Raw genomic sequence first — 14879 nt, forward strand, 5'->3', positions numbered from 1 at the left:
CCACCGGTGGACGCGTAAATGTGGGTTGACAAATTTAAGCATTCATATCAGACGATGGCAACGTGCGAGTTATGGCTGGTGACATGAGATTGGGCTTCGGTGGAACCCGTGCGTTCGTGTTCGTGCGACTGTCACCTGCGGTCTCCACCTACCAATCTTATATAAACAGAGATTTGTGGTAAACCACAGCCTGAGGGACACGGTAATTGCAACCGTTTGACTTGATGCGTGTGCATACCAGTCTGGCTGAATTTACCCTGAACTTCAGGTGCGTTTCCAGTCTCACAAATGCATCCGAAATGAGCAAAGAATTTACAGCCGCCTATCAAACGTTGTCCACATGGGGAGCTAATTCAATTTCATTTCATTATCCATCCAAATTGCGCAATTTAATAATGCTAGATCTAGATATCTGGGTCATTATTAACAAAACAGATGGGAAGTACCTTGGTTTGGAATGCTTTGCATCGAATGAAAGAAAAAAAAAACACACCACACCAATTGACGCACGATCGCGTGTCAGTACGTTAATCACTTTCCCTGGTGTCGAATTCGCGGGAAGATTGCGCTCAATTGAATAATTCCTTCAGCTTCCAATCTTCTACCGGGTCAGTGTGCGATAAAAATCTATGCTCTTTATAGCTGCCCGCTTGCTGTATTATCTGTCGAAATGTGTTGGACACTTACGTCGGTGGGTTGATCATGGTGAGCAGCTCGTTCGGGGAGTTCGGTACCCTTCGGATGACCATACGTCGCCCATCGGTGGATCCCATGCCGATGGAGGCGAGCGATCGGATCGAGGTGGCGTCGGAAAATAGCCGCGGTGTACCGCCGACATCGCTGAATATGTACGAACCGCTGCGTACGATCGAGGCCTGATTCTGTTGCACATTCGCCAAGCCTTGTGGATCATTCGCTGTGGAAGAGTTTATTTGTTTGGTGTAAGATTTTATTACGAAGGAATTTATTTTCTACTTCGACAAAAGAGAATCTCACCTGATCGTACCGATCGTAGACTGTTGAAGTATTTCGGCTTCAGATATGATCCTACCGGTGCCGTTGGAACTGTTATTGAGCTCGGTCCGCTGGACATCGAAGCTTCGCCCAGTTCAACCTTTACACCACTTGGTCCCGGATTCGCTCCACCCGATCCACCGCTCGTACTCGGTCCCGCTCCACCGGGATCTCCTATTGCGCCACCCGTTTGACATGGTACGATCACAAACTTTCGTCCACTTGGACCAATCGTTGGCAGGAGTGCCTTCGTTTCCTCACTAGCACCGGCAGTGTTCGATGAATTCACATTCGTTGGGCTGCTGGAACTGTTACTGTTTAACTTGTTCTGCTGCCGGTAATTGCTGTTAATGGCACTGTAATGCAGATCATTGATGGGACGTCGATTGGGTATTGGGTTCACTGATTGTATTTCCACCTGATTTTGCTCCTGCGAATCCATCGTACCACATGTAAAGGGGAAGGAACTTTGCAGCAATACACACAGACACACACACACACTGGTACACTGGTACTATCGATCTTCAATATTTTATATCACAGCACGTATTGATCTCTCACGCATTGAGTTCGATCGCTAATGCACTCACGGGCCGTTATCAGCATTATTTCCTTTTCGGTTTAGCTACTTTTCCCTGTTCAGCTAATAAATTTGTTATGTTAATTATGGAACATTTTCTTAAACTAAAAACAAGTCATTATAAATAATGATAAAATGGTAACGTTCCCTTTCTGTATGAAACACAATTGTTTACACTCGAACTCATTCACACAACAACGAAACTCGCGCATATGCGGCGGCGGTGGATGTAAAGTGTCTACCAACATATTTTTATCGAAACGTATTTTTTAGAACAATTCCGTTAGACACTGGGAGCTAAAAATACACCAACATAAATCGTCATCCTTTTCTTCGGCAAAACAAAAATATATTAAAAACACCAAACCATACATAATATACACGCTAAATCTTACTCCGTTCGCTTCTAATCTTTGAAGAGGTTTTTTTTATTGAGGTTAGGAATAAAATAAAACCTCCTAAAAACAATATACTACCACAACAAACACCCAAACAAAAGTGTGATTCTCTAAACCCGAAGAGAGACAGAAAAAACAAGGTTCAATGTTGGTTGCGTTTGTCACTTTTACCATCGGCGCTACGCAATCTTCAGCCGCTATGCAAGTACATAAAATTCTTTCCATCAGGGCGATCGTAAATCAGCGCCACAAATCCTACTCAAACGATCCTCAAAACAAATGCCGCTTTGAACGGGCGGCCAGCCAACCGACGGAGACGCGAAACTGATGCAGAGGGTCGGTGTTATGGGGCGAACGGGGCGAAGTATTAACGATTTTTACGAGTATCTATTAGCGGGTTTTAAATTGATACTCTCAAACGGGTGGAGTAAATAATGTACGAAAAATGTACTAAGAAATCGTTTACAGTTATGTGCGCCGTGAGTTGTGAAGTTCGAGCAATCGGGAGAATTGGGATATTTATTGCCTTCTTTGTTTTACACGTTTGTGTTATGTTCATCGTTCATTTTTTATAAACAAGATATAAAATAAACAATTGTTCTCGTCTTTTTTTTTTCAATTTAGTTTAAACAATTATTTGCCCTAAATCTTTTTATTCAGATCTTACTGATCTCAGATCTTTAAGTTCTCGTCTCATTTTTACGATCAGACATGACTCTCGAAAGAAGAATGTCTTTTACACGTTCGAAGATCATACCGAACATACCAATAAGATCTTTTGAAGGGATCTCGCCCGATGGCAAACGAACCAGTTAGCGCCGTAAATGAATTTGTTATTGGGAAACTCAGCCCGATCGTCCTCATAAACCGTCGTGATAAATTGGTGTGAAATACAAAGTTCTCAAAAATCTCCCAAGACCACCGTGGTTGAGCAGTTTCACGAGCAGCTGTACCGCATCGTTTTCGTGAGATGTTACCGATCACTATGCTTGACAACGCCTGTTGAACACATGCCAAACATGACATGGCTGTGATGGCGATCGGTTCGGGATAACAAATAGCGACAAAATGAAACCACTGACAAAAAGGCAAAAAAAAACTTCCCTCTCGGAAGTCGCCCCGAGTAGCATCCCGTGTCGCGTGTTGTTCCGGATCAATGTTTACAAACACAAACACTCAAGTCGCGTCGCAAGTGCATGGGAGATGTTGTGATGCTTTACAATCAAACACTGCCGAACGATCACCGTTATTGCCTTATGGCAAACTTCTGCCTTACATTCGCACTCTACTTTACCTAATCTAAGGACGGGGAACGTCCTGGTTTGGTATTCCTGGCGCAATCGTCTCCATTCCGCCCCGTTCGTTCGGTTACTGATAAGATTTAAAACACTCAAACTCAAAGGGCACGTGAATCCCATCGCCAACGGCATTGAGGCATGACGGTTGTACATGTGTGCGGGAAAATATGATCGGTGTTGGCGTTTGATGGACAGTTTAACGGCAACATGACGCTTCCCTTGGGAACGCATTTGCACGACGCTTGTTTGATTCATGGCTTGGCACACTTTTCTGCAGTACGGTAACGTTGTGGAACGAGCTGAACCAGCTGCGCTTATCAAAAGTGTTGGTACTGGTACGAAAAAAAGAAACAGTTTTTTTTGCTAGATTCCACGTCCAGGTCAAGCGACTATCTACACAAACTATGCCATTTGCACGCACATCTTGAGTGGATTAATCACGTTGATATAAAAGCTAAGCTTTATACAGCCCACCAGACGTTCACCTTCATGTAATCCTGCGACATAAAATGGGCGTAATAAAGGTTTTATGATAGTGTTGTTCACAAGTTTTTCGTACCATTCTTGAACCACAATAAAAATTGTCCAGATATACAGTAAAAAATAAAATTCTGGACAATACATCAGTAAACAGTACTCTTGATCATGCGAGCTTTATAATAGTTGGTAGGACACACTAGGAACTTATTGTGATCTATTTGTGTCTTCCGTGTCTTTATGGAGAACCTAAAAGAACTTTACGGAATTGGTCATTTGAAGTTACTCTAATGATGCGAAAAGACATCTTAGCGACTCCAATATACTAAAAAGTATGGAACTAAAGTGGGCAGAGTTCGTGCCTCTTCATGTTCTTGTAATAGTTTCTCAGTTTTGGATAGAGTCCGTGCCTCAAGTTAGTATTTTGATACTGAAACATTGAATTGCCATAAAATGTTAGCTGCGATCGACGACATTGCCTGCGAATTATTTATCCGAAGTTCTCTGTTGTTTGAACCTCAGGCTTAGAAGTAGAAATCTACCGAAACCGAAACAGAAAGAGAGTACATTGAGTCAGTATCCTGGTCACTAAGTTCCAATCCTAGCGCAAAATATCGGAATAGAGAGATAATATTGATAACTGATCACTACGAATTTATCATGGGATAGTCTGTCTGTAGTTATCAATCAACTTTTCTTCACAAAGAACTAAAACGTGCATGAAATATTTTGTATTGTATCACAGCATGACTTCATGTAATCGTTAGACAATTTACCTACTTATCACCACTGTGTGATGATTCATGGTTACTTTTGGTAACCAAAAAAAAAAAAACCGCCAGTAATCACACTAATTGTATATTGCAAAACACGTGCGACAACGCCTTGCTACCGATATGAGATACTGTATCGATAAAAATATTCTTCCGCAGAACCTCTTCGGCAATCCCATCACACTCTGCCGCGGCACGTGTAGCAGTGTGTTGGTGTTAAAACACGCCGGCAGCAGTGGTAGTGTCCGCCCCGTTGCGTGCCGCAAGTGGTTTGCAATAGCTCGGAAGACGGAATCTTTCCGTCATGATCCGTCAGACCCATCAAGCAACAGGGTTTCGAGTTCGGCCCGTGTCAAGTTCGGTGGTGACCACATGCTTTCCGCAACCGCAACCAAACACCAATCAACGCTATCCGCGGCAGCAGCGCGACACCGTTCCGCCATAACAATAGCCAACAACCAGCAGCAGAAGAGATTGGCTAATTTTAGAACGTCTTTAAGCAAAAAAAAACAGATAAACCAAGGAAGCGAAAATGTGTTTTCAAAAGCGAAATACAATGCCTTTCACGTTGTCAGGTGGTAGAAATGGGAGAGCAAATGGGTTCAGGGAAAAAGAGCAAGATACACCAACGCGCTATCAATATCCCGGACCAGACAGTTTTTTTTCCCTTCCCTGTCTTCTTCGGGAACTTGGGTTTTTTGTTACAGATACCTCGTTTCACGACATGGGACAAAGTGGCAAAAACTGACCCAATGCTGTTGGACGATTTTCGTTCAGGTGAACATAACGATTATCTTCATCCGGTGCATAAGGCATACTTTAACGAGGTTGCTCAAAGTGGTCTTACAAGGAGCGGACGAATGTTTCGGGTGATAAGAGCGACTCCTCAATGATAACTAGCGATAAGTGCGAAACTGAAGACTTTAATCGAATCACACAAACTTCACATTCACAGTACTGGTTTGGGTTTTGATTGAAACCAGGCGTCAGAAGTATGGAATGGAGTTCGGGTTCTATTGGAACTCTCACCCCAACATCTTCCAAGAATTCATCCACGTTCTTCAAGAGAAAACGAATTTCTCAACTCCCTTCCCAAAACTTCTCTGGATGTCATTTAAGTGACTAGACTAGACCTATCATTAATCATTGCTTTAGTTCGCGTACGGCCAGTGACTTGGCTGGTTTGGAATTAAACTTCGCATTAATCTTTGCACGCATATCACCCCCCCGGCGTACTCGCCGCTCAATAGTAGCGACACCGGATCACTACCAAACAAACACACAAACACACAGGCACACACACACGTATCGGGGGACCTCCACGCAACCCGAAGTTCAAACCGGGGAAGAAGAAGCACCATTAATTAGAACATTGCTGCTGATGACATGACGCGGTGGTGTAACTATTCTGCCACCCAGGTTCGCCGAACACTTGTCCCCCTTTCTCCACTACACAGCGAGCTGCGGTCGGTTCCGATGTCACTGTTGTTCACGCGTGATGATGAGGTTGTTCAGAATAGTTGGACCCATTTCCTGCCATTCGATACAAACCCCCGCACACATATATGTACCTTTGTAAAACAAATACTCGCTGGTCACTAATTTTCATGCCATAATTGACATTAATTTATACATTGGTACACATTCTACCGTACTGAGGCGGTGACTTTCGATGGTGGCTATTGCGCTTCATTTCCTTTTCAATATTCGCACACTGTATTATGATCGCTTCTGGCACACCTTTATCACTTGCTCCAGATAAACACCAGATCACCTTTTTCACGATCACGATCGTTTTTTTTCTCAAGCGACGTTTTTTCATCTGTCAAATATTCACATCCAGGGGATCTTCGCCAGATGAAGACCTCTAGTTCTGTTCTGTTCTGGCTTTGATGCTTCTTTTTTTCTCCCCACAGAAACACTACAATATGTGTTTTGTTGTTTCCTATTTTTACGAACCTTTGTTTTTTTTTCTCTCTCTTGTTGTTATCTCATCCCTCTTTCTCCCAACTTGACTCTTTCCCAAAACTTGATCATGCTAGAATGCTAGAGACCCGGTAACGGTTTGCCCGTTACCAAAGGTTTGCCGGGTTGATTTTGATTTCACTTTTCAAATTTTCTTCTTTCCCCTTCGATTTCACTTTCAATTGTCACATACGCACGCGCACACGTTAATTACACACACGCACACGCGCGCCCGTTTGATTTTCCCGAGATCACCGCCGCCACTGGGTGGGGTGGGTGTGTGCGTATGACTGTCCGGTGACACAATGTCATGCCATCATCTTGAACGCATCACGAAGACTGACCGACGCAATCAGCCGTCCGTCAGCTCCGACTGAGTGGTTGATGGACATCGAAAACGACCGTGAAATCGGTCTCTCGATGATAATCGGCGCACGCATGCACGCCGAAACACCAACAAAAAAAATGCTTCCACCTGCGAGCGGAGAGACATTCTGGGACAAACGAAATAGACGAAATAGACCACGAAATAGACGCCGACGAGACGTTGAGAACTGAGACAGCTTTACCCCTCTGGACGGGAATATCCCATCGGTGCGCAAAAACAATTTTTCGGCTACCTGTTGCTTCACGAGACGGATATGCGCTAAGGATCGTGCATCAATAATTCACACACTGGTAGAATTTGGGTTAAACGAGGGACTAACACTACAAAACTAGTGGAAAACCCGAACGCCATTACGACACCAGACCATGGAGACGCAAACTAAGATTAAGTCAAGGTCTAAAAGCAACTGGTTCACACATACGCGAGGTGAATTTTTGGCCGGAAGCTACTGCAATTCTGCGACACTTCGCATCACACACGAGACTGCAGAGTGTTTCTATCTAATCGAACCGGCGAACTTCTCGGGCCTGAGTCTTATCAATCGTCCACTGGCACTCTGGGCCCGTTTGCTTTGACTCATACAGAAACGTCTGGTGAGACACAGGCCACTTATCAGGCCACCTATCAAGGTGAGCGAAGGCATTGGTATGACAACTCCTGCAAGATATCGTACACCGGTTCCTCGCATTCTTATCATATAATACTCGCTGTGCGCGTATGTCATGGTTTCACTGATTTATAGCCAGAAGTCACCAATTTCATTGACAATTGCAAATTGATCTATGTTTCGGGTCCGCTTCCAGCCCCGGTTTGTTACACTATCGCGAATACCGCCAAGAACTAACGCACATAACGCAACGACTTATCGCTCACCTCCATGTACTCTGGCCGCTGCAATGGATGTTTGGATTTTAGAGAGCGCCACTCGCGTTCCGATCGGTCCGTGCTTTCGCTTCTATCGCTATAGCTGCCCGCTACTAAACGATCGACTAACGCAAACGACTAGCCGCAACGGCAACAGGCGGCCAAGTGTGCACAATCGTTCCTAACCGTAGCCGAGGTAGGTCTCGCATCGGGCAGCCGCATCTGATCGTACCGTTCTCACGATCCGGATGGACTCCTCGGGAGAGTGTGATGCGCCGCGTACATTAGGCGACAAATTGTCTTCCAGTAAATACGGGTTGTTCGTGTTGGATTCTTATCGAGGACATATATTTCTTCAAAGATTCTTAATTGAAGGAATAAAGCGAATAAATATATTTGTTTAACACTTTAAATGGTATCGAAAATAAGATATTTCATAAAGCGTTCTTTTGATCGATGATCGTAACACATAAGTTAAGGCATGTGTAGACTTGTTTTTGAACCGTACTGTAACCCCACATGATCTGATTAGTGCTTTTCTCCTCGATCACTCTCTAGTAGACTTAAGTGTCTCTCGTTCTATCGCTGTTTATTTGTTGCACCTTTTTATGCTAGTCAATGATTTTTTTTTGTTATGTTTACATGACTCTCTCTCTCTCTCTCTCTCTCTCTCTCTTTCTATCTCTCACACTATCGTTTACTTTCTCTCTTATGTTGTTCTCTTTATAATTTGTTATGCTAAGAACACTTTGTTTCTAAAGTCTTTAAATTCGTTACAAGTGTGATTTTGTGTTTATTACAATTCATTTTAATCACTTTATTATTGTATTAAATTACTTTAAATTAATTACGCCCCAGGTAATGTTATCAAATTCATTTCGACTGTTTTGTGCTCTTAAAAATAATCAATCGTCTAGGTTGAGTTGCGTTCTGTTGCGCGATTCGCATATGTTAATCAAACAACAAACATGCCACAGTGTGCTGCTTATCATGCGTTGTTTAAACCCATAAATAACAGCAACATTTCAAATTAGATTACACAATGTCTTTATTATCAGAAGTAAAGTGAATAAATTAATTATTTTCAATTTTGGACGCTTCTCATGACGTTCACACGGTTTGTTAAAGGTTTTTTTTAAATAAATTATCAAGCATTAAATTTTGACAAAAATCTATATAAACATGATAAGCTTTACTTCTAATATAGCACTAAACTCGTACTTTGGTCAATTATTAAGTTTTCTGTATGATGAACATCTAACCATTACAGTAAGTTACGCTTTGGAAGTGGAAACAAGAAAAACGGAGGAAACTCATCAATCTCCATTAGCCGACGGTCGCGTCGTACGGTCAGAAAGTAAATCTGCCGAGAGGAAACGTTAAACATGCTCTACCGTCAGCACCAATCACTGAACCAACTGGAAGCGGCAGTCAATGGAGAAAAGTTTTCTGTTCCTTTTAAATTACTTAATTGCCATTTTCCTTTTTCACAAACAGACGGTGAACAATTAGCATACGCCCCATTAAGCAGACAGGACAGGAAGGTAAACGGACCATCGAAAGAAAAAAACCTTGCGTCATGGTGCGGTCTTGCACCAGCGAGACGTAATAGAGACATTTGGCGTTCAAACTCTTAACCAGCATGTGAGAATGTGCTCATCCCGTGTCATCTTTCGCATCGTTCTCGTCTTCGGATGTTACTCATTTTCTGCAATCTACAATTCAAATCTTGCCTCTGTGTTGTTCCTTCATTCCCACCAGGCAAAGGCAAAGGTGGTGAGAGGGACGCAGATGATGGGATGCTAAAACGTGGGTAGATTTTGTGTCATCCGTTGGAGCAACCGTTTTCACCGTGCTGTTCCGTACCGCGTGTGCTGTCCACACTCAAAGTCATACTAATTCCGATTACTACAAATTGATACCTTCCTTTCGGTGCGTTACATGGAGACGCTTGGTGTTTGCGTTCACTACAGGCATTAGCTGACCTTTCGACTATTTGCTGCTGTTAGAATTACGCAGGCTTTACACCGAAACGAAACCTTTTCAACTATTGTGTTGTTTTCATTTCTCTTTTCGAATGATGGTATGATCCTATTTAAAATTTACAGCTTTAAATGAAAAATAAGTTTATTTAAAAACATTAAAATTAATTAAACTGAACTAAAATGAAACAATTTTAAATTGTATTTTTCTGTGCAGAATGATTCGTAAAAATGCCTACAGTTACTGCCGTTTTTGCTTATCGTTAGCTTTCAGCTTTTTAAACAATTCCGCTGCCCGTTTCTTCCGTTCCACCATTTCCTCCTCGTCCTTTACACGCTGTGGTATGGCCGGATTAAAGTCCGGCATCTTGTTTCCGATTCGCTTTCTTCGCGCTTCCAACGAACTGTCCACCGCCGGTTCCATACTGCCAGCCGATTGATGGTTAATGTTGGCAATGATTCCACCTATATTTGCCAACGAGTGTGTGGGTCGTTGTGAAGTAGATTGTTCCGCCTCGGACTGCTGTTTGCCATCGACGGTACCATCGTTCGATGCTTTTTTACGACCACGTTTCGGCTTTGTTGACGTGCCTGCACCACCTGTCGTTCGCTTACGAGTAGTCGCCCCTTTCTTGGCCGGATTTGTTGCTTCAACTATTTCATCTTTTGCACCGTCCTTTACTTCCACCGAACCGTTGGCTTGTTCTTCATTTCCGTTTTCGTTTTCTTCTTCAATTGCATCAAGTTCGATCGTTTCGATCGTTCCTTTGCCGGTAGTTTGCTTTCGCTTCCGACCACCGGATTGCTTTGGTTTTGTTGGACTTTTCTTCTTCGCTTTCACTGTCTCGTTTGGATCGATCTTGCCCGCCATCGTATCAACGGCATGCTGTACCCGTTTGCTCACCTTCAGCCTGCTTTGACCGATGGCACTCTGCACCTTGAAGTAGTTCTTTATCGATGCTTGCGATTTTCGCTCATCCAAACGTTTCAGCACCGGCAACAGTATGTCGTTCGTTTTCGTTTGCGTCCAACCAAACTTTTGACGCGCATAATCGCGTAACCGGTCCGCGTCCGGATAGCCCCAGGTGAATTCTTCCTCGCTAAAGTCAACCGTTGGGCGCAGGTACGCATCGACCACTCCCGTGCTAGGAAACCCTTCACCGATGTCGATATTTTTTAGTTTCGATTTCAGTGCCATCCTGGTGCCGGATGCACCGGTTCTGCCGTGCTGCCACCAGTTACGAAACTTTCGCAACCCGGACAACATCGACATCATCTCGGATGTTTCCTCTGCCTCTTCCGGGGTCGGTGGAAATGAGGCCAAAATTTCCAGTGCCGTCACGGCACCGATACCATGAATACCCGTCGTATAATCGCTGCCCACTAGCAGTGCCAGCTGGATCAGCTTTTTACGATCCATATGAAACGTCTGCTCTATACCTTCGATGGTAAACTCAAGGACGAGCTTCTGTTGGTTGAAGAAGTTTTTGTACACTTTCTTCCCACCGAACAGCCAGATATCACTATCGTCCGTAATCGTACCGTCCGTCATTTCGATCTGGTTCAAAAATGCACACTGTGCTTCCGCCTCCATCGGTGCCACAATGTACGGTACGCCGAAGATCTGCAACAGTTCCATACAATCGTTACGCATCTGATCGGTTATTGATACGCCCAGGCGCGATTGTTTGTTCTTTTCGCGCTCTAGCTCACGCTCTGTTTGGGCCAGATCAAGCGCCATCCGCTTCAGCTCGAGCGGTGTGTGAGATTCCTTCAGTGTGTCCGCCATTTCGGTGATGAGATTTTCCGCACTGACAGGCTTCGGATCCGGTGGTGGCTGTTTGCTCGTCGACGGTATCGGTTCGGGCTCGGGGAACAACTCTTTCGAAACAGATTTCCCGGAAGTAGTTTGCTTTTCTGTACCAGCCTCTTGGTTCGCTTTCTTTGACGAAGGAGGTGTTTTATTGACGAAGAATGGTTTCGGTACGTGTGGTACCGATTCTTCTGATTCGTTCGATTTGTGTGAATCTTTGCCGGGTGTGCGGGCCAATACTAAGTGTTCCAAAGTTCCTTTCTTAGCCGGGCTGTCCGCAATTTCAATCACCGTTGCATCTTCGGTCGCTTTCGGTGATGATTTAGTTTCTTTCATCTGATCATTGCCCGGAACAATCTGCTTAGTGGGAGTTCGTTGGATGCTTAAATCAGCATCATAAATAATAGTCACATCACTGTCAGCATCTTCATCATTGTTGTGCGCTTGGGTCTGCAATAGAAAACACATCGAAATTACTTTTAAAAAAAAACGATCAAAACGCAAAATTTACCTTTTCGACACTATCCAGTTTAATTTCATCTAATTGAAACGAATTTGCATTCGCTTTTAATTCATCCAGCTGTTTTTTGAGTGTCTCACTAATGCTTTTTAAATCTGTACTGGGCAGAGCTGGCTCAGACACAGGCAAAAGTGGGGCTTTAACGATGTCTCCTAAATCAATCACCGCCGGACCTTTCTTTAGATTTTCAAGTTCTTCCTTCAGCTGAGCATTTATGTCGTCTACTTTCTTTATCTTTAATCCAGGAAATGCTTTTGGAACGTTTTGATCTTCTGCATTCGACTGTTTGCTGGTACTATCTGAGCTATTTTCTTCTTGCAGAAGATCATTCACTTGTTTCATTGGTATACTGATCATCGGTAGGGTGGGTTGCTCCTGTATGGAGGACCGATTATTTTCTGCAGCCTCCGCTTCATTAATGTTTTCCTTCTTCGCAACGAAAATATCGGCAAATATATCGTCCTTATCGCATACTCCTATATCCTCTTGCTTAATAATTACTTCCACCACTTCCTTTTTTTTAGATGATCCCGCTTCAGATAGCTGTTTCAGATCATCGATAGTAAAATCAACGATTGGATTAAAGTGCGGCTTGAAGTGATTGGTACTATTTAACGGCAGTGAAATGCCTTCTTGCGAATCGTTCAAATTATCCTCCGGCACATCAACGAAGTCTGAATCGGATTCAGTTTCCGGTTCGCTGTCCGTTTTTTCTGGAGCCTCTTTTTCTTCCACTACCTTTTCTTCCTCATCTGGTATTTCGTGTACAATCTCTAAAGTATTTTGTACAATTGAATCTCCATTATAGACAAACATTTGCGACATCGAATCATTAATGTCTCCTCCATCGACATCCTGCGTTTGATGCAACAGTTCGTTGAATTCTTCATTTGTCATTCCACCATACTCGAGCATAAAACCACGCGCTAAGCTTTGTGCAGCGTTTCCGAGTGCTTGCTTTTGTTTCCGTGACATGCGCAAATCATCTTCGTCGAGTTCGATTAATGCGTGAGGATCTTCATCCTGCATTAGTGACATTTTAATCGCAAGTTGCAGCTCTTCATCCATCTCTTTGTCGTCTTCTTCGGCTCCCACTTTACTGGCCAACTCCTCTTTAGACAGTTTTGGCAATTTTGGAGCTTTCGGTGCTAGCTTTTCTGCTTCTTCGCGAACCTTTGCTTTTTCGATCGCTTTTTGAACATCGCGCACGAGCAAGAAACGCGTATTTTCATCTGATGCTATCTGTTGCGCAGCTCTGTTTGATGATGTTTCTACACCTTCCTCGGTAAGCAAAGATTCCAACTCGGCCAGTGAGAGACACTTGCCACCCATTTCCTTCTCGGCTTCTTCGAGCTCGACCTGAACCTGACGTCTCTTCAGCAAGCGTTTCATTTGAAATGACGAAAACGAATCACTCTCAACTGGTAGCTCGTGAAGTCTACCCCACGAAGACTGTTTGCGAGTTTCCTTGATGTCGTTCAGAATCTCGTGCCTTACGTCGGCCGGTAAATTCTTAAAGTAGATGCTGGTCACGTCAATCGCGTTCAAGTTCAGATGGTAATAGTGCCGGGAAGACTTATCATCCATCGAACTATCGCTGCGATCCAAATCAATTGGTTCTTCGGGAGCCTTCATCGGTGGCAGTTTGAAGATCGTATCAGGATCCTCCTCACGGTCGGATTGCTTGCTAGTGCTAGGTCCACCGCTCGTATTCGCTTTCTTTGAAGGTGATATAAGAATGTTCGTAGCCGATCCAAGTGCTTGCTGGACAACTTTTTCCTTGGCCAGCGTTTCAAGCAATAGTTGCTGTATACGATCTGCCTCATTCTGGTAGTTGTTTTTGCTCTGATGACGCTTTGCCTACAAAATGAACAAAACTATTAGAGAGGCATCACTATCAATGCATCAGTCAAGATCCGCTTACAATGGTTTGTTTCTTCAAGATTGGAACACCCCCATCGAATACGAATATGGGTTTGATACGGTAGTACATCAATTTACACAAACGGTGAAATAAACCAAGCACATGAGCGTTTGGTAAAGCGCTACCTTTCGAATCCTGGAATCCTTTTATCACCTGATGCAACCAAATCGATATATCTGCCGAAGCACAAGGAAGTTTTTACAATCTATTCTGGCAATAACACAACACAAAAAGGACTCCTTACCTACGGCCAACACTTTGTTCTCCAACGTATCCAGCGGAACCGGCTTACCCGACTGTTCGATTAGCTTCCAAAGCCCTAAAACTCCCATGTTTGTTTGATTTTACACAAGACCAAGCAAGAAAACTTATCGTATTGCTTATTGAGATGAAATTTTCCCGCCGTTCTGTTGTACATTCTTCACGCAGCTGCTACAACCGGAATATTCATGAATGACAGCAACCGGCAAACATAAAAAAACAAACATTGTGAAACACACAACACTGCGTTTATACATATGCGTTGAGTGATGCATTTCTGCCTAATTCAAAATAAGGAACAGTGGTCTTCCTCCATACAATGTGGACAAGCTGTATTCAGTTTAGTTTTTAAAATTATTTTTAAATTTGTTTGATTTACTATTAATCTTTTACTTAAAACAAAATCAACATTTCAAAATAAAACAAACGTCTCTTAAGAAGTAGGAACAACTCCTTTAACAAGTCAGAAGTGAGAACAACTACTGATTTTTTTAATGTTCGATAACAGCCAACACCTTGTAAATATCATCTAGATCTAGAATATCTATAAAACATTCAATCTAAATCTGCTTTTGAATTTTTTTCAACAGAGTATAATTTATTTCGATTTTCCCTTGACATC

General features: G+C 43.2%; 2 protein-coding genes across 8 annotated transcripts in view; both read right to left on the reverse strand.

Annotated features, from left to right (window-relative positions):
* LOC125764468 (sodium- and chloride-dependent GABA transporter ine) overlaps positions 1–7956 on the reverse strand; it is a 31603-nt gene extending 23647 nt beyond the window's left edge. Inside the window, exons 1-3 of one of the 7 annotated variants that reach the window (XM_049428765.1) lie at positions 7767–7956; positions 997–1649; positions 688–916 (exon numbers count right to left, since the gene is read on the reverse strand). In XM_049428765.1, the coding sequence (XP_049284722.1) occupies positions 688–916; positions 997–1456 (689 nt within the window). In that variant the 5' untranslated portion in view covers positions 1457–1649; positions 7767–7956. The other 6 variants (XM_049428760.1, XM_049428764.1, XM_049428766.1 and 3 more) reach the window with 6 other exon arrangements.
* A 1911-nt stretch (positions 7957–9867) lies between these two features.
* On the reverse strand, positions 9868–14513 carry LOC125764456 (DNA excision repair protein ERCC-5). The gene is made up of 4 exons (XM_049428726.1): positions 14241–14513; positions 13997–14172; positions 12064–13932; positions 9868–12002 (listed from the first exon to the last, which is right to left on the reverse strand). The coding sequence occupies exons 1-4, from the start codon at positions 14326–14328 to the stop codon at positions 9981–9983; spliced, it is 4155 nt and encodes a 1384-aa protein (XP_049284683.1). The 5' UTR covers positions 14329–14513; the 3' UTR covers positions 9868–9980.
* Between the last annotated feature and the right edge of the window lie 366 nt (positions 14514–14879).

This window comes from Anopheles funestus, chromosome 2RL (genome assembly GCF_943734845.2).
Source record: "Anopheles funestus chromosome 2RL, idAnoFuneDA-416_04, whole genome shotgun sequence".
Classification (NCBI taxonomy): domain Eukaryota; kingdom Metazoa; phylum Arthropoda; class Insecta; order Diptera; family Culicidae; genus Anopheles; species Anopheles funestus.

Excerpts from the sequence above, each read along its gene's own strand:
- LOC125764456 (XM_049428726.1), bottom strand. The coding sequence starts at position 14,328 with ATGGGAGTTTTAGGGCTTTGGAAGCTAATCGAACAGTCGGGTAAGCCG. Across the intron at positions 14,173-14,240 it reads GAACAAAGTGTTGGCCGTAG|ATATATCGATTTGGTTGCAT; the intron begins GTAAGGAGTCCT and ends GTGCTTCGGCAG. Across the intron at positions 12,003-12,063 it reads AACTGGATAGTGTCGAAAAG|ACCCAAGCGCACAACAATGA; the intron begins GTAAATTTTGCG and ends TTTCTATTGCAG.